The sequence below is a fragment of the Copadichromis virginalis genome, linkage group LG19 (assembly GCF_057382275.1).
Source record: "Copadichromis virginalis isolate Kocher_CV1m ecotype Utaka linkage group LG19, C_Virginalis_male_GT1.1, whole genome shotgun sequence".
NCBI lineage: Eukaryota > Metazoa > Chordata > Actinopteri > Cichliformes > Cichlidae > Copadichromis > Copadichromis virginalis.
In genome coordinates, this window is record NC_140636.1 from 19130309 (window position 1) to 19153202 (window position 22894).

Sequence of the window (22894 nt, forward strand, 5' to 3'; positions counted from 1 at the left end):
CTACAAACCAAATTACATCATTAAACTTTGCATCCCGGTGCACTATTTAATTAGTCATAAAAGTAACTGCAGTTAAACATTTAAAAGGATCTGTCTTCAGCGTGTTTGTCTCATGGCCGAGGACAAGACTGGCAGCTATCAGAAGGTGTGTACAGAGACCTCTGTACACACCTTCTGGAGGACAACCCCCACCTGCCACCTCTGGGAGGTGGCAGGTGGGGGTGTGTGTTTTGGCAGACATCAAGGTTAATGACTGAGCTGTCACCAGCCCCGACTGTAGTCGGCGTGGGTGTGAATCTCACACACAGTCAGAGGATCACACACAATCCCATCTGTCTTCGAGCCCCTACTCCATCTTTCCGGGGCTTCACTTTGTCTTGTTGTCCACTCTCCATCTTCACACACGCACTCCATCACGGCCAGGGCCACCTAAACCACATATACACACAGACTTCAAAGCCTTGGGGTTATGATGGATACAGCCTATCCAGCTCCGTTTGCAGATCCCTCTCGGTCAATGTTGGTGTTTGAGTAATAATGTATATTTTTCTTCCATTTTGATTCTATTAATTTCTTTTCTTTCTTTTTTGCCTCTCCAGCTCAGACATCTTGGCAACGACGAAGTCCACATCGTCTGGTCAGAACATTCCAGGGACTACCGCCGCGGGATCATCCCCACTGAGTTCGGAGATGTGCTAATCATCATCTACCCCATGAAGAACCACATGTATTCCATCCACATACTCAAAAAACCAGAGGTAAACACGCAGGACTAGGCAGTTGTTCCTTACACACAGACCTTTAAAGCTCATTATTAAAACCTGGCATGGTAATTTAACTGCCCCCTGAGCTTATCACTGATGGCTATCTGTGTCACCTTTTGTGGGAATTGTTGGCCAATCAATGTAATCTTTCCCATTATCAGTGGCAGCAGTGCCAAATTAAAGGAAAAATCGAAACACTTTTCTAAATGCAGCCTTTTTTAGCTGTATTTGTGGCAAAGCAACAATGAAATGTTAAATAAGTGAAATGTTCACTTATTAAAAGTCTTACTTAGTTAGCCATTTTTGTATTTTTTTTTATACTTAGACTTGTGTGGATTTGGGGAAAATTTGGTTGGAGAAAAAAAATGAGAACAATATTTGGTCCATGATTTTATGTTTCCTACCAGACCCCACAGATATGCATCCAGATTGACTAACAATCCTAGAGAGAGTCTTGCCCCAAGTCTTTCTGATCTGGTTAATGTATCAGTCTAAAGCACACAGACATTAATACCACAGCACTGATGGCATAACTCTATTTCAAACAAGCCCTAACACAATAAAATGCTGCTTTTTTTTTCTCTGTGACATAGATACCACAGCACTAATAACATAATCGTATTCTCTTTCATTCATTCTGCAGGGAAAAATATTGAATTATCATGAATCCAAAAACAAGTTAGATAAGATATTCCCTTTGTTGTTGTCCTGAAAGCACATGTATTCGGCCACAGAGCGCATGGCTTGGAGACCTGGTCCACAAATAAACTCAATAAAAGTCCGGCATTAGTTTCTTTGGTGGATTCCACAAGCAAAGCATTGAATTATATGGGAAAGTCAAAGCCTGAATCAAATATTGTATCATTACAAAAATCTGTGGCGTCAATCATTACTTGTCAGGGTCGGTTCAGTAGAACTGAGTAACTCCCACTGTTTCATAAAAATCTAGACTTTTCAGGGTTTTCTTTTAAAAAAAAAAAATCTAATTTGAACTATATAAAGGAATAAACGTGGATTTAATGCCAGTTTTGTTCTCTGTAGGTTCCTTTCTTTGGTCCGCTGTTTGATGGAGCCATTGTGGACATGAAGATTTTGCCCACCATGGTGAGAGCGACAGCTATCAACGCGAGCCGGGCCCTTAAATCCCTCATCCCTCTCTACCAGAACTTGTATCCTTTAAAACCCTCATATGAAAATTTAGGATAAAAAGGCAAAGGTAGGATGCTGAAAATGAGTTTTCTCTCTGGTTTTTCTCTTTTCTTGTGTTATATTAGCATATTATTTATATTGTTATGTATTATGTTTGCGTTTTAAGAGATATTTAACCTCACAAGACTCTTTTGCCACAAACTTCAGGAAAAAAAACTTCATTCAAAACTCAAAGGTCTGCAGCACGTGGATTTATGCTATTACCAGCTCTCTGTTTAGGTCTGAAGACTTCAGCTATTCCTGCACTTTGCAAAGTTTTAAGTATCAAGGTGAACGAGAGTCACACCAAATACATATCTAATTTCTTTCTTTCTTTTTTTCCAAATGATTGCTCAGAAGAATTCAGGGGAGTATTTTATTATTATTGGCCTGAAAGAGTTTGCAAAACACTTTAAATATCACTGTGTCTAACCTTCACTGAAACAGGTAGGCTTGCTGACAGCTGACAGCATATCGTCCTTTGCAGCCTCGTGCAGAAAAGGCCTTCAATCTCTTTTTCTTTTGTACTGTGGTTGTAGCTTTTTTAGTGTTACATTAAACTCTTAAGTCCACTAAATGCAGTCTAAAACTATTTTTAGCAGTTTTGCATCACCTTGATATTTATTTATTTATTTATTTAATTTTTTATGACTTGCCCTGTCATCCACAATTCCACATGCTCTCAAATGATGAGATGTTTTAAAAACTTACATTGAAGTTGTGAGAATGTCGTTTTGCTGTGTGAGCTTTTGAAATCGTTGCACGTGTGAGTGTGAGAGAGAATGTTGGGTTGGAGGATTAAGAATAGCAGATCAATGTCCAGTGCTGTGCAGCTTTCAGAATATGAGAGCTCGTTTGATAGAGCTGCATTTAGTTGCCTCTGAAGTGCTATATATCAAGTGTGCGTGTTTACCCGTGCGTGGCCAGGCAGAGAAGATTGGGATGCACATTCGGAGGGTGTGTATATGTGTGTGTCTGTGAATCCGTGTGTGCAAGGAGAGAAAGGCAGACAGACAGGTGTGCATGCAGTCTGTCTGCCTGATCCGAAGCGATGGTTTGGAAGAAGCCGTGGTCGATAATTATCGATGACTCTCCTCTCTAATGCTGTTCCTAAATGAGAGGCTTTGCTCTCTGGTCTCAGAGACACACAGCCAGATAAGTATCCACATTCATACACACTCTTGATTACACTTACATGGACACAAGAGGTACAGAAATCCAAGTGAATCAATATAAAAACATGCAGATTAATTAACATTTTTCAACCAATATTTTTTTAAAGAAAGACTGTGAAACTAAAAAACAAACAAACACAAAAACCAAAACAGTAATTGTCCCCCATGTCTGTGTGCATATCTTTGTGTTCTCTCTTTTCTTTGTGTTCAAAACTGCCTGATGACCAATTAAAGGAAAAACATAATCACTTCCTGCTGTGACAAAACAAATTTCCCACGTGTGGGACTAATAAAGGTTATCTTATCTTATCTTATCTTATCTATTCCCTACAGTGAGAGGATCCGGTGGCTCCGTTTTGTCGTGAGGGACTTTGTGCAGACATGCTTTGGTTCCACTTGTCCCTTTGAAAGAGAATCGTCAATACAAAGTTTTTCTGAGTGATCACCTTCATGCTGAAAAACAGGTGCTTTTAACTTCTAGGCTGAACGATTGTAATTCCTTATTATTATTATTATTATTTTTTTTCTACCAGAATGCTGCAGTGAGATGACTAACATGAAGTGTTTAATTCAGTATTAAATTTGAAATCCTTCTCTTCACATGCAAAGCCCGAATGTCCCCATTATATCTCAAAGACCCCAAAGATACCTTAGTATCGGTGTAGAGCCACTTTGCTCTCAGACTGCAGCCTAACTTGTGTTTCCTATGTTTCCCAAGAGTAGAGCCTTTTGGTATCAGGCAGCTTCAGTTATCAGACTTTGTCCAAGTCATCCAGTTCACCTGGAAGGTGCACACATGTGGGGGATTTGGCACTGAGGTGTTAGACATTATTCTGAGGGAGAAAATCCTTTGAAAGATTGGTGTTCATCCATGCAGTACAGTTCCAGAGCCTCTGTGATTCAGGGTCAAAACTGCTTGGAGCTGTTCTGGTGGCATGTGGCATCACTTCCCCCCCACCTTTACTTTGTCACCTGCCCTGTACATAGTGCAGGTGATGAAAGATGGTGGACCATGTGGATAGACGAGGGAAAGGACAGGGCGAGGAAGCCATTTCGCTCTGCTAGTGATACACAGGCTGTTAGGCTCAGTGTGGGGCTGTAGCTCGTGAGCAAACACCCCCCCTCCCGACAGCTTTGTGTAGGTGTATGTGCGTTTTTGTGCGCCCACTGCTTCTTCCCCACCTTCATGTCTGTTTGTGTTTTTTGTGTTACTCCAGCAATCTTGAGCGAGTGTGCAGACATGTAGACACCTCTGCTAGCGTCCACATGTCCTGCGTTTCCGTGCGAGACTGTGTGTGCACGTCCGTTTACCCACTGCGCACGTTTGTTTGTGAGCATGTGCACTTGGTGACACACTTGTGTCACGCATGCTTGTTTTGGGGTGTTTGTGTGTGTCTGAAAGTGTCCTGGCGCGTATCGATTGGTGGTAGCAGCAGGCCGATGTCTCTGACAGCCTGAATTACAGTAATCAGTCATTATTGACTCCCCATCTCTGTGCTACACACACCACTCTGCTCCTCTTATCTGTCTCTCCACCTCTCCCTCCCTTTGTGTCCCCCACTTCTGTCACTCCTTTCCTCCCTCCCTCCCTCCCTCAAACTCTGGGACCATCTATCTTTACACTCACATCCCTGTACGTCTTCTTGTGGCCTTTTCCACCTCCTCCTGCTTCTATCTCGTATCTGTGGCCCTCATCATCTTTTCCTCTATCTTCCTCCCTAATTCTGTCCCTGCATTGTCTCTCTTGTCACTCTAATTCCTTTATCTTCGCAAATCCTTTTTTTCTATCTCTGTCGTACTGTCTGTTTTTCATCTTTTTCACATTTATTACTTTTCGTTCTTCATTCAGTTTTTCTCCCCCAGATCTTTTTCTTGTCTGTTCATTCTCATTGTCCTAAAGTGAGGGAAAGTCGCTTCATGATGTAATAGCAACCCTTTAAGACAAACTTTTCTCAATAATATTTCCCTGTTGGCATTTTTCTTCCAGCTAGGTCCCCTCAAGTATGAAGGACTGCAATAATAAAAAATAAATAAAGTAAAAAATGTGTAAATAAATTGTTACCAAATATTAGTAGCCCATGCTTTGTATTCCTGTCATTCAGTGTTATAGAAATCATTTGAGACTCCTAATGTCAAAAAAATTAAAAGAAACTAAAATGCTTGTGATATGTTACATCGAAGATTATGCATTTGTTGGCAAATTTTTGCCCCATATATGAGGGACCAGAACCTATGAAATGGACTTAATATTCTGGTCATTATGACCAGAAATGAGTGTCTGAGCTCAAAAACTCATCAGGAAAGTGTTTAGAGATCAGGGCCCGAGGCCTTTTTGTCCTCATATTCTTCTACAGGAGCAGGAGTTTCTTTGCAACCACAGGTATCTCCCCCTGGTGGCTGTTGAAAGGATTACAGGTTTATTAAAGGTTTAAGACCAGTTTCATTGGCTTCCCTTTTCTGACCTTTTGTACTGAATGTGGTTGGGCATCAAACAGTTTGTCCAGCTTAGCAGAAAGGCTAATGTCAGTTAGCACTAGTAAGTACTGCTAGCGGTCATCGTATGGTAATCTCATTCTTGATCTGCATGTTTTTGTTTTAGCAAAGATTTTACGTCAGAAGACCTTCCTAACCCAACCCTCCCATTGGTGTGAGCTTGGGGCCAACGCTCACATGTGTACACTGGTTTTCTGACTGTAGAGTAGTTGAGATTTGAAGAGAGATGAATGATTCATATCTTCCTGACATACCTGTGAATTCGGCAACACGGAATACATGAGGCTTAGATGTCCTTGTGTATGAATCTCCTTCAGTTCTGCATAAAGCTTCAGCTGAGTGCTGCATTGTAACATTGACTGATAGGACCTCACTGAGGGGCTGACACAGAAGCAAAATGAGAGAAGGTTGGCAAGACAAAGTATGTCAGTGTTAACTGGCATTTTTCTCGTCTTTCTTTCCCATTCTCTCTCTCTCCCGCTCTCTCTCTGTCTGCCTTCTTCCCTCTCTCCCCCTCTCTCTGTCTCTTGGCCCTCAGGGCAGTCCATCTGCCTTTTCTCTCTCTCTGATCTTTCATTCACCGTGACCAGAGCCATCCAAAACCACACAGCACACTCACACACAGGGTGCCAGGCTGCTGGGGCAGCTGTGTGTAAGCACAGCTCTATCTCACATATCAGCTCACTGCAGCAGCAGAAGCAGTCCAAAACTCCCCAACACATGCATGCACACACTCTTCATATAGGCCTTACTACACTCGCACGTGTCACGATGAACAATAACACAAAGCTGGTATTAGAAACTTCCCTTCTCTTCCCGCTGATGACTCGTGTTAGCACACACGCAGCCAGTCTTTAGTCACGTAAAGAATAGCCCATCAGATTGGAATCAGTCCTCCTGAACTTATAGATTAGACCAGATAAAAGTGTGGAGCAGACTGCTGGGTATCATCGCTCTTTAAGCGACACCAGCGTGTCGGGATCCAGATGTGATTTGCGTAGCCCTACTGTAGATCATCTCTATCACAATTCCCTTGGATTTATTACTGGGGAAAGTTGCGAAGCTGTTCGTAATTAACTTTAATGTTTTTTACCATTACTTTTAAGACTTGAAAACATGGGTTACAGTGCATGTTTGCAAGAATGCTTTGCTTTTGATATTACCCTTGTGAATGAAGAAAGCATGCACCATTAGAGGTGGGAAAGTCATATGTCAGCCTGCAGCATAAAACCTGCTTTTTTTATGTGCCTGCTTGTCCTTGACTAAAGTAATGTTGATTTCATGACAAAAAGTTGAAGTAAACCTTTAGATCGTGGCACTTTGAGTGGGTGTAAAATTCATTTGATTCTCATTATTAAAAGATCTTAAAAAGTGCTTCAGCCCTGAAGCTTTCATGTAGCAGTCTCCTGTGTTTATAGTTACGAGTCCTCAAAATGTTAAAAACTGACATGAATTATTTTTTAAAAGCACAAAATTTCAAAACAAACCATAGTAGGAAGGTAAAATTTTGTTTGTTGTACCAAACACAAAATCAGCTGAGTGTGAAAGTGGAAACTTGATCTCTAAATCTGATGCTTTTTATAAGAGGTGACTTGAATCTTTACCTTATTGAGTAAAATCTGTTTTCCAAGCTAAAGTTGAGTTTTGTGACCGTGAGTCCGTCTAAGCAGAGTCATCATGCTGGCCCACTGGTCACCTAGCTGCAACTACTACAGCTGCTCTACCATCTGATAACACCGTGTTGCGCTGCGGTGTGTGTGTGTGTGTGTGTGTGTGTGTGTGCACGTGTGTGTGTGTGTGTGTGTGTGTGTGTGTGTGTGTGTGTGTGTGTGTGTGTGTAAGAGTAGGCTGTGGCCATCCTCCATCTGCTCCTGTGTGATTGTGGTTTTTGGGGAACAATGTTGGAGAGACACTAAGCTGCTATACACACACGGACACACACACACACAGGCTGCCAGCAAATGTTTGTGTGTGCATGAATTTTCAAATATATCACCTAACCATTTACACTTACACAAAATGTAAACATGAAGTGCATGTGTATAAACGTTACTTTCAGGATTAAAGGGTGTGTGTGTGTGTGTGTTGGTTGTGTGGGACGTCCCCTCTAGTAGTTGATTGGCAGAGATAGCTGCACTGAGGCTGGGGTCAGCATATGGCTCAGTATGATAGCGATGCTCTGTTTTTAGTGTGTGTGTGTGTGTGTGTGTGAGCGTCATTGCCTTTCTCTCGCTTTCACACTCTGTTCCCACTGAAATGGTGGCAGCTCTGGGCATGTAGCGCTATTATCCCCCATATCCACACACACACACACAGACACACACACACCAAGGGCAGCCAAACGCCTAGCGGCCTGCCTGGCTTCTCTTTGCCAACTCCCACAATAGAGCCTATTGTCCCAGTAAGGCTACAATCTGCTGTGTGTGACAAGGATGTGTGTGTTTCTCACCACGGTAGAAAGGTGAGGGCAGAGCCTTACAAATTGAAGACATTTTCTTATTGCTGATGCTGAAATGGGGTCATTTCCGCTGCACCCGTCAGACACTGGAGAAGCATTTCTTTTGATCTAAAAGAAAGCTGCACCAATGCCTGCGTCATGCTCTCACTGATAAATCTATCACAAACGTACATTTAAAACACTTGGTGAAAAAGTCTTCCATGAGTAAAGCTGCTCCATGATTTAAAATCTGGATGTAAATGAGCATACAACTCTGCGGTGCATGAGGAGCTTCTGCTGGCAGATTGACAGAAATCAGTGCCACACATTGAGTGGCACATACACAATCAGGATTAGGCTAAGGGTCTGTGTATTAGTGCGGGTTAGGGGTAAGGAAATGAATATAAGTCTGTGTGTATGCTTGCAGAGGGGGAGGTGATGGTGGTTAATTGTTTCCCGTCGGGTAGTTAGAGGAAATGAAAAGGGGTGAGGAGGAGGGGTCACGGCTAATCTCTTTCCCATCTCCTTGGGGAAGTCTGTGTGTATGTGTGTGTTGCTTCTAGGATGACTGCCTGCTTCACAGTCACATATTAGCGCTATGATTTCCAAACACTTGAAAGTGGACAGATGTTACAGTTAACATGTGGCCGTGTTTGAGTTAAAGAGAAGTTATTCCCAGGTGTTTTTCAGTTGAATTTCACTGATTATTTTGAAAGCTTTTGACTGCTTCCTTATTTCCCAAGAGGTCGCCACTGTGGATGGATACACATATTTGATTTTTTGCATCCTTCCTGATGCAACCCTCCCGTTTATCTGGACTCAGGCTGTTCTGGCCCCCTGAGGATGGATGTGTGTTTCCTTCTAGTCTCGAACCAGAAATCTTTTGCATCTCAGGCACATACTTTTGCTGGTTTTGGTTGTACCTCATAGACTATGATATTATGCATGAGAGAAAAAACATTTAGAGACTCCTAAATACAGAAATCTATGTGGTATTTCTCCCTATGGGTGGAGGGATAAAATGATCTTTACATCAGCAGTTTAGGTGGCTTTTAGCAAATTTGACTTATTTAGATGACGTTTAAATTTACAGTAAAGCCTTTAAACTTAAGAGCATATTTCAACACATTTTATATTTCTATTCTAGACCTTGACTAAACTAGGTTTGCTTGATTAGGAGCTGTTTTAGTTCCTCCTCCTTTAAGGCTGCTCACACTTTAAGCTACACCAAATGAATAATTGTTTTGGGATGAACCGCTTATGCTTTGAAGTTGGATTTTTTTTTTCAGTCCCACAGGTGCATGAAATTAAGAACCTAAAAATGCAAGCTGCCTTTACAAACATTGGTGGAGATATGATTTGTTCTAAAAGAGCTCACTGAATTTTGTGGTACTGAATTAAGATGCCAGTGTTACAACAAGTCAGTTTGTAGAATTTCTAGGAGGGAGTAAATTTCACAATCAGTTGTAAGTAAGACAGATCACATAAAACTACAACGTCCTGTGTATCTGCTGAGTTCCTTTCTGTGGTCTGCTTGTAGATCCACTAACCACTAAGCATTGCCGTTATGGGTTGCGTCCTTCTCCTATATGCTATTCCAGTATTGCTCTGTCTCCAGCTTTGGTGGGGTTGTTCTCATAGTGTTCCCCTGCTACTGGGAGTACACCATAGATGGCTTAGTAGAGTACAGCTGGTTTATTGTCCTGCCTTCCAACTTTCTAGTATACCTCTTTAAGCTGCTGTGAGTGTTTGGCGGTTTTTAAGGCCTCAGGTTTAGGCAGCTTGCTGTGCTTCTTAGGCACCTTCTTCATCTCTAGTCTTCTTCTCCATGGAGGGTACTGCTCCTTGTGAGGTCATCTTGAGGTCATCCGAGCATTGTCGCGGTGTAGATTTTGATGATGGTCACAGCAGAGCAGCGTGACTAGCAGTCAATACATAGGTGTCAATTATCAAAGCTGATGTGCATTACTTTAATGTTACTCCTGCCTCGTGATGGGTTTTTGGGCCTAATTTCCAACATTCATGATTCATGTCGTGACTGACTGAGCGGGCGAGTGTCTGTGTTTGTGTGCAAGCATACATGCTTGTCACCGAGAGCTGTGCAGACACATGAGCCGCAGCCATCAGTGGCTTGATCACACCTTGCTGGAGCAGGCCCCCCTCTGACTGGTAAACAAGCTAATCTGCAGTTGTGTGTATGTGAGTGTGTAAGTGCGTGAATGCGCTTTGTGGCCGGGTGTGTGAATGTAAGTTTCTTTATGTGATAAGGTGTTTAAGATTCAGGGTGGGTTCCCTCACGGATGACCGAGACAAAGTGCAGAACAGCAGACTGTGTGTCATCAGCTCTAACAGGCGTGTTGAATTTAGCCTTAAAGAGGCAGAAAGAAAAAAGTGTTCGTGAGCACAGACGGGGGTGTTGGCGAAAGATTAATTACTGGTGATAATTGGATTAGAAGGAAAAAAAATATTTTTACCCAGCTAATAAGCGCTAAGTGGGGCAGGATTTGTGTATCTCAAGGGCACCTGCAACATCCTAGCAGGTGTTTTAAGTGTTACCAATAAAGTTTTCAGACTTTTTATTCAAATTATTTGGTAACTTTAAGTCCCCTTGTTCTGTCAAGTTGATTTTTTTGACATTTTAATTCTTGATTGCAGAAAGACATCAGTCTGAAACATAAGCATCTTCTTTTGAGATTTCAAATGATCTAAAAATGGTTTGAATTTAATCATATTGTGTTTCTAAGGAAGTAACAACCTCTGGCATTGCACATTTTGTCCAATCAGTAACCCAAAGCCTCAAATAAGATGAAGGACAAGCTCCATATATTCACATTTAATAAGCAGGAGCATTTTATTATTTGTCCAAAATAGCGTAATTCTTTTGGTTGACAAATATTTGGCAGTCAATCCACCCTTATTGCATAGACTGTAAATGAAAGATGGACATAGCTGTTGAGCTGTTCTTTTGCATTTGTTGTGTTAGTTTTCATGACATGTGTTTTTGTTTCTATGTAGTTTTTTTTGTTTGTTTTTTCACATCCAGAATGTGAAGTCATACCTTTTCGTGAATATTAGCAAGTTTGTTTACCGAGGCATAGACTAGTCAGGTTCCTTTCACAGATACAGATACTTGTTAATTAGTGTTAAGTTACACAAAAACAATGAGGAGCCTATGGGGACTTACTCGCTTTTGTAGTGGGCCTCAAGCGCCCACTTAAGGATCTGCAGTTTTTATTTTTGACACTTCCTGTCAGCTGTGTTTTGTCATTTCAGCTAAAATGTTCATTCTGTTTTATATATAACGTGCCAGGCTTTTACTTTTCACCTTTCAAGGCTTATTATGAACAGATTATATCGGCCGCTAGAAGCAGAAAGATGTACAAAAACTAGTCCTTTACTTTGAATTTAACATCTGTGTGATGCATGCGGGAGGTGAGGAATTACTTTCTTTGTCAGCTTTTATATCCATATTATGAGGATTCATATCGGTGATTGTAAAGATATATGTGTGTGAGGAGGGGGGGGGGGGGGGGGGGGTTTATTGTGTAACCGCCTGCAGATAAGAAGCGGATGTATCTCCTTAATAAGGGAATTATTATTACGGCCTTGGTGACAATCACCAGCACCCATGCTGTGCCTGTGTGAACTTTAGTGTCTCTGTGCTGGTTAAATAAAGCTTGTAATTGCACTGGCAGCTTTAAGGCTCCCCTGTGGTGACAGGGAGGTGTGTGTGTGTGTGTGTGTGTGTGTGTGTGTGTGTGTGTGTGTGTGTGTGTGTGTGTGTGTCTCAGTCAAAGGGTGAAATAGTGGGGTGACAAGGGGCCAATTAATGTATCACGTCTGTTTTTTCTCCTCTGCCTCTGTTTCTGCATCAGGTTAAAGAGCAGATGAATAGGGGCAAATGCGATTGTCTGATGTGAGTGTGTGTGTGTCTTTTCATGCACGTCGAGCAATAAGTAGTGCATTAGACTAACCTATCTCTGTCTTCATCTTTGGCGTACGTGGACACACACACACGCTCATAATGAAATCACAAAGCCCCTCCATATCATTGCTATCACAGAAAGATATAAACCCATTAGCTTGTTCCTTTGGGCGTGGACGCACACACATACACGCACAGGTTTATCATTACACGCTGTAAAGCTTTTCCAATTGTATTATCCCTCTGATGTCCTTCTCTCTGTTGTCTGTTCCAATGCCCGGGGTGCAGAGGACAGATAGGGGGGTTTGGGAGATGCTGGGTGAGATAAGCTGTGTGTGTGTGTGTGTGTGTGTGTGTGTGTGTGTGCGCGTGTGCGTGTGCGCCTCTGATGAGAGGTGTCTCGTAGACAAGAAAACGGACAAGTTGTGCTGCTTTTTAATGCAATTTTCTCAAAATAGAAAATCATAAAAAGTTGTTAGTACAGCCGGAAAAACAGGATGGGCAGCCGTACTTCATGTTCACCCTTTTTAAATTAGAGTGTAAATTAGAGTCACTTGTCTGACCAGAGGAAATTAGCTATTCAGATTCAGCATCAAAAGGTTAAAGAACGTTTCTAGCTTTTCACCGGCTGTGCTGCTCTTTCTTAATTTATTTTTAGTCGATTTAATACTCTAATTTCTGTTACTTATTAAAACAACAATTTTTATTCATTTACAGGAAGAGATGACCTTCAGCAAACACTGCCTGTTCCTTTTAACACTTTAAAACCAACATTGCTCAGATGTTTTCCCCCTCTTTAATCCTATTCAATAAGACTGATTGGAGGCATTTTTTTCCCATCCTCAGTTGCAAAGTGCAAGGCAGGGAGGTCATAAAGTGTATTTAAAGGCTTGTTGGTCTTTCTTCTTTTTAGTGAGAAAGTAAAGGTAGCTGGAAAACACAACAGTGCCAGTCTTAGCCTGGGAAGTTGGAAAAGAGCAGAGTTCACCCAAAGCCCCTGCATCTTTTGGCATACGGGTTACCTGCTCAACCAAGTGTGCCACAGCAGGGCCCCCATTTCTTACTGTGGATGCAGATATAGCTCACTATCAGCTCAATAAGTGGGGTTAAGCCACATTTCTGCTGACAAGAGAACCAATGGCATAACGTCCTTTAGGGATGTAATAACACGTTTGTTGCTGCAGCTTATTTGTCGATCTTACGGTAAATCTTAATAAGACTAAGTTAAAGTCCTTAGATTTTATTCATAGCAAAACAAATTATTTTAGAATTGGTTTTTTTTTCCTTTTTTTCTTTTTTCTTTTTAAGGATCTTAATTTTTTTTTTTTTTTTTTTTTTTTGTGTGTGTGTGGTTATTCCACTTCTCTTCAGGCTCTTTGTGGTTTATTTGCTTCTCTTTTTTTGGTCGCTTTGTGATGTTTTTGTATTTTAACACAATGTTCAGAAACCTTTTGTTACATCACTCATATTTGGAACCGCTAATCAGCCTAACGCACGTGTTTGGACTGCAGGGTAAATCCAGACTACTCGGACAAAGCCTACATGAGCACAGGGGGAACATGCAAACTTCACACAGGAACCAGTTCATTTATTTCCATGGGTGTACTTGCGCCACTTAACATCTAGCAAGACTACCTGGCTGAGGATCCATGACGATCCACGCAGCTCGTCCTTCTGTTATTCTGAGCTTGTGCCTCATCATTGTATATCGACAAACATATTTTTCACTTTTTTATTACTTTTTTCAATTACCTCTTGCCCAGTATGCCTTTAGAACAAAACTTTATTTCACATGATGTTAAAAAAAGGTCGTTATAGGAAAAAAGCTCATGTAGTAAAATTCATGTCTTGGGTTAAAAATTTCATGTTTTTTCAATGCACAAACAAGATAAATGGACTGGTTCCTGTACAGTGCTTTTCTACTCTACACTCAAAGCACTTTATCTAAAAGTCATTCTTTCCCAAGGATGCTTTGGCATGCGACTCGAGTGGCCAGGGATCGAACCACTAAACTAAACAATACTAAATAATTCATTTCAATTTTATTCATACAGTGCCACAACAGCAGTCACCTCAAGGCGCTTTATACTGTAAGGTAGACCCTACATAAAGAGAAAAACCCAGCAATCATATGAGCCACTATGAGCAAGTACTTTGGCAACAGTGGGAAGGAAAAACTCCCTTTTAACAGGAAGAAACCTCCGACAGAACCAGGCTCAGGGAGGGGCGGGGCCAGTTGGGGAGAGAGAAGGAAGACAGAATAAAAGACGTGCTGTGTAAGAATAATGGCATTAATAATTATTAATTACATTATTGATTGACAACCGGGTTTTGATGCTCTCTGTAGACACCATACAGTCACATTTCTACCTCTACAGACTTTATATATAGTCTCACAGCACACACCCCCTACATACAAACATTGCCATACACACACATCCCAGCAGTGGGCCCAACTCCTAATGCGCTAACAAGCTCCCTCTCTCCTCCCCTCGCCTCCTCTCCTCCTCCAGCCTCCCTCCGTCTCAAGTGATCACAGGAGTCGAACACCGCCACAATGAGCAGCGCTGCGGGAGAGAAAAGGTCTGAAATGGGGAGAGAGAGAGCGACAGAAGAGGGGGAGAAAGAGCAGGAGGAAAGCACGAACACTTCACTCTCTCCACTCCTTTCAGCCACGCACAAGAAAATGAGTTTCTGACTCGACACAAAAGAGCCTCTTTATCCGCCCCCTCTCTCCTCCATGTTTCTCCTGTCTGCCTTTCTCTGCTATGCTTTCTTTTTCTCCCTCACCAGCCTTCCTCCCCTCTTCTTCCCCTTATAATTTTCCCTCTTTCTTTCCCCTTCTCTCACTGAAAGAGGGATATTTTTCTGCTAATGACTTAATAAGAGGAGCCATCTGAAATTCAATTACAGCAGATTTCATAGTTGCGACTGCCATTTGGATAGAGGGATGGATGGAGGCAGAGATGTGCGAGCGCATTTCAACTCTATTTTCTATGACCTCTCAATGGTTTCTACTTTTTTTCTTTTTTTTTTAATACCAATAATAATAACTTTATTTCAGTACTGTGCTTCGTGCAGACCGGCCTCCTGAAATGCTTCACAGAGGAGGATTAAAAATTTGGGAAAATAAATAACTAGAAAACCTAAAATCGTTAAATCTCAGTCACAGTTTCTGTTATTAAGACTTAATTTTCAGTATTAAATAAGAGAAAAATGTTTGTAAAAGCTGAAGCAGAAAGAGACACAGGACCTGTATTTAATTTGGCTTAAAGAAGTCATACAGATAAATATTTTGCTCTAAATGTTGTCACGTAAAGAAAAGTGCTAAAGTTTGCTTCGATGGCGAAGTGTCTCGAAGCAGCGTTAACAGGGTTTCTCGAGGTTCCCAAGGCAGGACAAGGTGTCGAGACCACACGTGACTTCATTAAAAAAATAAGAAAAAAGGTTTAATATGCAGTCGATGTTGTAGAGACATTAATTATAAAGATGTAAAGACCCCATGTGGACATCTTCGTTGCTAGAACAGCCCGGTGTAGCCGACGTTCTCCGTGCAGAGTGTTTTAAAGCTTTCCACCGCTGATGAAGGTGAGATTACTGCTCGTGTATGTTTTGCACATCGGTCCGTCGTCCCTGTCCTCCTCATGTCGCCTCATCCCAGTGGGGAGTTGGTGTTTGTGACACGATGACACAACCCACACTGAGAGGAACAAAAAGGGAAGGAGGTATAAAGGAGGCAGACGGAGGACGAGGGAAGAAAGAGATGTTCCCGTCACTTATCTCAGCAGTGGTACTGCGTCTCTGTATGTATTTGTCCTTATTCTCCCGTCTCTGCAGACATCTTTCTTTCCCGCGGGTGTCCTTTAAACCTTTTCACCTCCTCAGAAATGAGGAAATGGGAGCCTTTTATGTGCCTTTTTTTCCCCTCCCCCTTTCTCAGACACACATTATTAAAACATGATATGAAGATGATTAGGTGTTGTTTGCCTGACTATATAATAGCACCTCTATCTCCTAATTGCATTACATGCACACCTCTCTTCCCCCTCCGACTCGCACAAACACACCTTCGTTCACCAAAGGGGGAGGTGCGATGGCGGTGAGGGGGAAGCAGGAAAGGGCAAACGGCGAGATCACACAGAGACTCGGCGTGCGAGGCGCCGGCTCGACGGTCTTTGTGCGCCTGCCGCACCTCTCCCGGCTCTCGTGTTGTTACTTAAACATCGCCGTCGCTGCCTCGCTTCCTCTGCGGCTCACCGCAGGATTCTCACCCTTCCTTCATCTTCACCTTCGCTGCTTCCCTTTTAACAAGTTCTCTTCCTCCCTCAGCATCTCACTGCATTTGCACCTCCGACCCCCGTCCCTCCTTCTGAGGTTTCGACAAGTTTTTTTGGGTTTTTTTTGTTTTTTTTGAAACAATAACAGCTGTTTTTAGACGTTGACGTTCCCGTGAAGTCAAGTCTGGTAAATGTCAGAAACAATCTTTGACAAACCGTCACCCTGTCACAAGTTTATATAGATTTCCTCCTCTCTATTTTCCCTGCTTTTTTTCCGCTTATCTGTCCCCCTCCTTTCCCCTCTGTTGTGCCAGCGCACTTTAAAGCAGCCATATTGTTGTTATTATCATTGTCTGTAACTGAATCAGTTACCATTAGACCTGAATCTCTCTCCTTCTGAGGCCCATAGACCAGCTCTCTAACCCAATAGAAAACCCATGGGTGCTGTTACAGATGGCCGAGCCATTCACAACGTGCACTCACACACACACAGATTTCATTCTGAAGATTCATTGGCTTAATCCCATCACACACTCGAACAGCATCACGTGCACACAACCACACTGTGCTTTCTCACATCCAAACTTATCAAACCCGGACACACACACACACACAAACACTGTTTTCTCGTTGAAAAGCCCTTGTTATTGGAGCTCACTGAGCAAATGGTCATTCTGTTGGGAGATGATGGGACTGAACTGTGTGTGTGTTTATATCTGTGTATGGGTGTGCGCGTGTGTGTCAGGAGGCCGTAACAGCTGTGCGTGTCTGTCATTATGGGGGGGATGTATGAGAAGGACTAAGCAAGAGAGGGTAAATGTCATTCTATCAATGAGGTTATCTCTAATAGATGGACAGTTGAAGTCCTGGTTTCCATTTACTCTGCTCTCTGCTGAATCGCTGCGCCTCTCGTTTTGAATAATAGCAAGTGATAAATAGCAAGGTTTTTTTTCTCTCTTTCTGTCTCTGGCTGGATTATTCTCTGTAGAGTCACATGGACATGAAGGTACATGGTCATTCAATAAACACGTGGTATTTCAGTTTTCTTGTACTGGGCTCCAAATTAGGGTTTGAGTTCTTTTATCATTTATATTATATTAAACCAGAAACTATAATCTTTTAAAAAGTTTACTCCCTTTTTATATAAGTGTTCGTTTTAGGGCACGGCCGGCTGATATTTGTTATTCCAGAGGGCCATAATAAGTGAGAGAGCTCACTTTGGAGGCTGAATTGAAGCATGACGCACACAGTACTGAATTATGTTAAACTGCATGAATTTGGAGGACATTGCAGATTATTTCACAATGGGTTATTTGCCGGCCTACAAGGCCTACGCAGCCTGAATAAGAGATGCGGTGGATTTCTATTGAGGGTTAAACTCTTGACAAATAATCCACATTTAGCACATTGAGCTTTGAAAAAAATTTGGAAGCACATGAGACTTGAATGTAGTTTTTTTTTATCTCTCTCTTGGAACATCAAAGGTTTTTCATAACCATGCAATGTGTTTAGAAAAGGAGGGGGGACTGAAATTGGAGAAAGCTTTGTTAAAGTAGCTCAACTTCATTTTAGTTTCACATTTAATCGTATGAAGTATGCAAACAGTTAATTAGCAAGGTTTTTTTTTTTTTTTTTTGTAATGATTGGCCTCGAGCAGTATTGTCCCCATAAATTTGAAGGATTTTCATATTTACAACAGAAACAGTTATCCTGGTCTTCAGTCCCCCAGTTGGCCGGTGTCCTTTGTAACACCACCCATTTCAAGCTCCGCAGCACCAGTGTGCAACTTGATCTTGTATCTTTATCACCTCCATATTCACCATGACCAGTAATTTCACCTTAAATGTGTATTTGTAAGTTTGACTAAAAGAAACAAACATAATGGTTATTTTGTGTTTTATTCCTGTCCCATTTTTGTGTAGCGGCAGTTATAGATGTAGGCTCGAACCACAGGACCTTTTTAGGTATATTGGTATCGGCATTTATAGCGACTGATACCGATGAAAATTTAAAAATAAATACAATAAGACCCAGAAACACTGGTGTATTTCTCTCTGTTGGAAGGTGATTGGATGCTTTTGTTTTTATCTTGTTTTTGTGTTATTTGAATTATTTTGTTTCTGTTGACTATGATTCTGGAATAATTAAAGATTTAATCAGTTATCATCAACCATGGTACAAGTGCTGATAATCCATATTTGTCCACAACAACAGGCAGCAAATCTAAGCGGACTCTGGCTGAGTGTAAACAAGCTATTTAATTTCTGACATAAAATAAAAATAAAATAAAATATTGGTTGATGTATCGGATATTTAAATCACCAAATATCAGTATTGGAATTGATATTGTTCCTAAAAATCCTGTATTGGTCGGCCTCTAGTGGTGGTTTTAATAACTTTTTAAGGGCAAGTTAACCCATTGTGCTTCTTTTTGTTATTGTCTGTGTTTCTGCTCCTGTTTGAGTTGTCCTTGACCTTTGAACTCAGCTATGAGGAGCGCGCCCGATACTTAGAAAATATCGTGCAGAACCACCAGGAGCCAACCACGTTTGAGGATTACGCAGCCCGAGTCTACAGTCCTGCTCCTTGCACTCACCTGCCCTCTGACACAGGTGAGACCACAGCAGCAGCAGCTACACCTGTCAACAAATGTATGAAATAGGCTATAAATCTGGGTGTTAGCCATAACATGAGATGGTGTTAAAATTAAGGTAAAAAGGAGCCACATGTCCCACATGGTCTCCTGACCCTTTAAAGTGTATGCAAATATTGCATTCCAGTGAATTATCTGGAAACAAGTCCAACATTCAGGGTACCAGAAAAAAGTGCAGCACACAGTAATATGTAATATGTCCTGTACTTTTAACGTTTCAAGGTCTCAGAAATTCTGTGCACACCCCTGTGAAATCAGAAAATATCCACAGTATTCATGAAACACACTTAAGTTCACGATAATCAACTAATTCTAAACGACCGGGTAAATATGGGTAGAAAAGCCTAATTGGTTTCTTTATTACACCTCATATGAAAAATAAACAGTTAAACCAAAAACTGCAACTATTCTCAGATAAAGTTCTTTTAGTTTAGAGGGGATATATTTGGCACATCAGTAGCTGGACATAGTAGAAGAAATGCACTCTGACTCATTCGCTGAGGACTAAAGTTAGCATTAACTTATGGACCAAATAGTATTCTATTGGTATTCTATTCTAGTCCTTTTGTTTTATGTCCTCTTCTCAAAGGAAAAACAGGTAAATAAAAAGTAAAATGTACAAAAAATATTAAAATCCTATGAAATGGCTAATTTTTTTTTTTTTAAAAGAAAAGTACTCAGTTCCAAAGGACTACACGTATGGAAACCCTCCCTACATACAGGAGGCTTGACTTTTTAGTTTCAAGTGTGGCCAAAGAAAACATCAAACGCTGCCCTGTTACAGGGATCGCTGCACTGCTGAGCACTTTACATTTCTACATTGTTCACTTCTAATTAAAAATGTCTTAAAATGGCAGATTTTGATTCTTAAATTGGTGCCGGAGCCCCGACGATAACAGCGTGACATACTCAATAAAAAATCCCACATATTTTGTGTTTGTTGTGTACACATTGTATTTTGCTGGCACTCATTGTCCAGATTTGATAGGATGAACTTCAGAGCACACACACACACACACACACACACACTATAGCTCACAGCCTGAGTATCTGCTGAGCTCTGTTTTGTATCCAAAGCTGCACTCGGGCCCTTTTTTCTCTCTCTAGAGCTCCTCTGAGGAATTAGCTGACATCTGATCAGCCGTAGAGATGCCAGGCACGCACATGGGACTTAAATATGACTCTCATATGTATCCTGTTTAAGTTTATTAAATCGATACAGATCATTAGTCCTTGCAAATTATCTGCTTAAAATGGTGGTCTGTCCTTTGGCTCCAGTTTAATCTAATTAAAAATTAATTAATTTTTGTAGGTAAGCCGCATATTTTCTTCTTAAAGACTTATAAATGTGTGACCTGAAGGAGCAGAAGTGCGTGGTGTAATCAAATGATGGTTTGTAGGGACACGTGACAGGTGTGACTGTGTGCGTTTGTCTTAATATTTGTATAATTGATGCCTGTTTCCTTTCCTTAGCCACCTGCTCCTCATCTTACCAGCTGCTGTGTCAAAATATTAATAATAATACAACAATAATCAACCTGCTTTGAGGTTAAATAAATCTGGCACAACACCCCCGCCCACCCCACCCACAAATTTTCACTCATTCTTATTAAATGGCATTTAAATGTAACTTATTAAAGGCTCTGTTTTGGTTTGTCATGGGTTGGGCCCCAAATTCCCTTTCAGAGCGCAGGATCAGATCCCAGTAATAAAGCCTGCTTGATCTTTAGTCACGATGAGTGTGTCACATCTAAAAATTGTGAATTGAGATGCTGCTTTTGACAAACTTTTGATGATCCCGTGCTCTGAAGTCAACCCAGAGTAATTCACTTCCTGCCCTCCCCCTCCTGTATTTACTCACAGGTTCACCTCTCTTAACAAACACAATGATCAATCATTCTTCTCTCTGTTCTTATTTTATTTTGTTTTATTTCAATTTTTCCCACCCATTTTATTTTCTTTTTGTCCCCCCCCCTCCTTTAGATCGTATTGTCTCACTTGCCTATAGCTAAAAAGGTAAGCCTGGTCACATGATTGACACGCCCACTTCTGACTGGCTCTTCCTAAGGACGTTACAGTCTAGCTTTTACACTCCTGTGATTTCTCCATCTCTCCGTTTCTTCTTCCTCCTGTGTTTTCGACTGTTTAACCAGGTCTGCATGTATTAACAGCTGCCTTCACTTTAAAAGGAAGCCTCACTTTCAACTTGTGGTTTGGTGTGACTTTTGTTTTATGGATCATTATCAGAGGCAGTAAGAGGGCAAGACACTTGTTTTTATTCTTGAGTGTCAGACACACAAATAAGTCCAGTTTTAATTTATTCTTAAAAACAAAACCATCGCCTGGTTTAAATTTTAAAGTGTCTCTTACTCAGGTTGGTCTCCTTATCTAAGTGCTAGTTGTTTGTCTTTTCCTTGAAGTCCTTTTCTGTCCAAGCAGCAACTTTCTGGGGCTAAAACTAAAACTTTAAGCTGCTTCCAAAAGCTGCAGTCAGTCCCTGCAGACTCCCGTGCTAGAATGCACGCCTTTCCAGCAGGAATGCGCTTGTTCACAGCCTGATCTCCACAAGTAATTTCCCCAGTTAATAATGGTAATTACCCCCACTGGTGACTGGATCTGTATGCTGTTGGTACCTTTTATATAATTGTTAATCATTAAAGTGAAAAATATAAGGGCCTGCTGTGTTATAGTTGAACTAACAGACCATCCAAGCAACCCAAGAAATGGGTTGCATCCATCTTTTGCAACTAACACAGATTTCCTGAGACTTCTGAAAAGGAGGAGTCATTGCAGACCCCCTGACCTGTGGTGTGAGCCCTTGTGAACCCAGTCAGCACACCGTTTGTGCTTTTTATCCACACCATGTTCACCACATGCTATATTCGGTAGATTTAGCTCCCCATAGCTTCTACATCTGAACTTCAGGTTAAAGATTTAACACAGGCAGCTGCAAGTGGTGAGAATGGGACTTCCACAGAGCGATCTACAAATTTTAAAAGTTTTGCCGCAAAGGTGAGTTTCACTCATCACAGGCACAAGAAGACAACCTTAGAGGGAAACATTTTGTCTTCCTCTTGAGATGTCTGACTCACTGGCTGTCGGGATGAAAATAACATCTTGATTTATTAACGTACCCACTCTGCATCCTGATAAATGTTCCTCAAACACAACACGAACATCATAGCAAATCTCTCTCCGAGGCTGGGTGAAAGTGAGACGTCCTTTTCTCCTGTCTGTCCACTCGATCCATAACTTGGTCGTTCTGTTAACCTCCGATGTCATGCTCACCTGGTGAAACTTGACCTCTAACCTTTTTGTATGCTCCTCTCGCTCTCTCTCTTCCCGGTTGTGATATGATGTAGTGCCATAGTGCTGCTCAAAAATATGCACTCTGACACCCTGTTAAAAGTGGTAAACCAAGCATAGGTTTGCACATGTGCACAAAAGCTGTTTGAATGTTGGACTAACGCTGTTTTCTGTGTTTTCAATTGTGCTCTTTCAATGTAACAGGGATGGGACAAATTAAGTGAATATGCTCTGTTATATGTGTACTCATTATGTACGTGTACGTATTGTAAATGTGCTTGTGAAGTCTGTCATGTGTGTCTTTCTGCTCCTTTCTGTTACACGTGTGGCTTTTTCTTTTTTCTGTTTTTATTCAGTTTTCTTTTTCTTCTCTCTCCTGAACTGCTCCTCTTCCAATACCTTCTCTATTTCTTTGTCCTTCTCTCTTTCCTCCTTTATCCTCTCCTAACTTCCACTCATTAGAGGAGCATAGTGCAATGTATCTGATGGTCCCGAAACCACTAGACAGCTTTAACCAGCTCAGGGTTAAAGGGAAAGGTCTTAAGCAGAAGGTTCTTCATGCTAGCTGTGAATGGTATGCACTAGAGATGGTGAATAAATTGTGAACTTTAAATTGCACTTTAAAATACTTTAAATTACAGGACAGTCTGTGCAGGGAGTTACCAGAAGTTTCTCT

The 22894-nt window shown here is 41.4% G+C and overlaps 1 protein-coding gene across 8 annotated transcripts in view; it reads left to right on the forward strand.

Annotated features, from left to right (window-relative positions):
• ralgapa1 (Ral GTPase activating protein catalytic subunit alpha 1) overlaps window positions 1-22894 on the forward strand; it is a 74844-nt gene that overhangs the window by 48637 nt on the left and 3313 nt on the right. For 6 of the 8 annotated variants that reach the window (XM_085440569.1, XM_085440572.1, XM_085440573.1 and 3 more), the window contains 3 exons: window positions 600-758; window positions 1806-1933; window positions 18747-18871. In XM_085440569.1, coding sequence (XP_085296695.1) covers window positions 600-758; window positions 1806-1933; window positions 18747-18871 — 412 coding nt within the window. Of the gene's footprint in view, window positions 1-599; window positions 759-1805; window positions 1934-18746; window positions 18872-22680; window positions 22793-22894 lie in introns of all 8 variants that reach the window. The other 2 variants (XM_085440576.1, XM_085440577.1) reach the window with 1 other exon arrangement.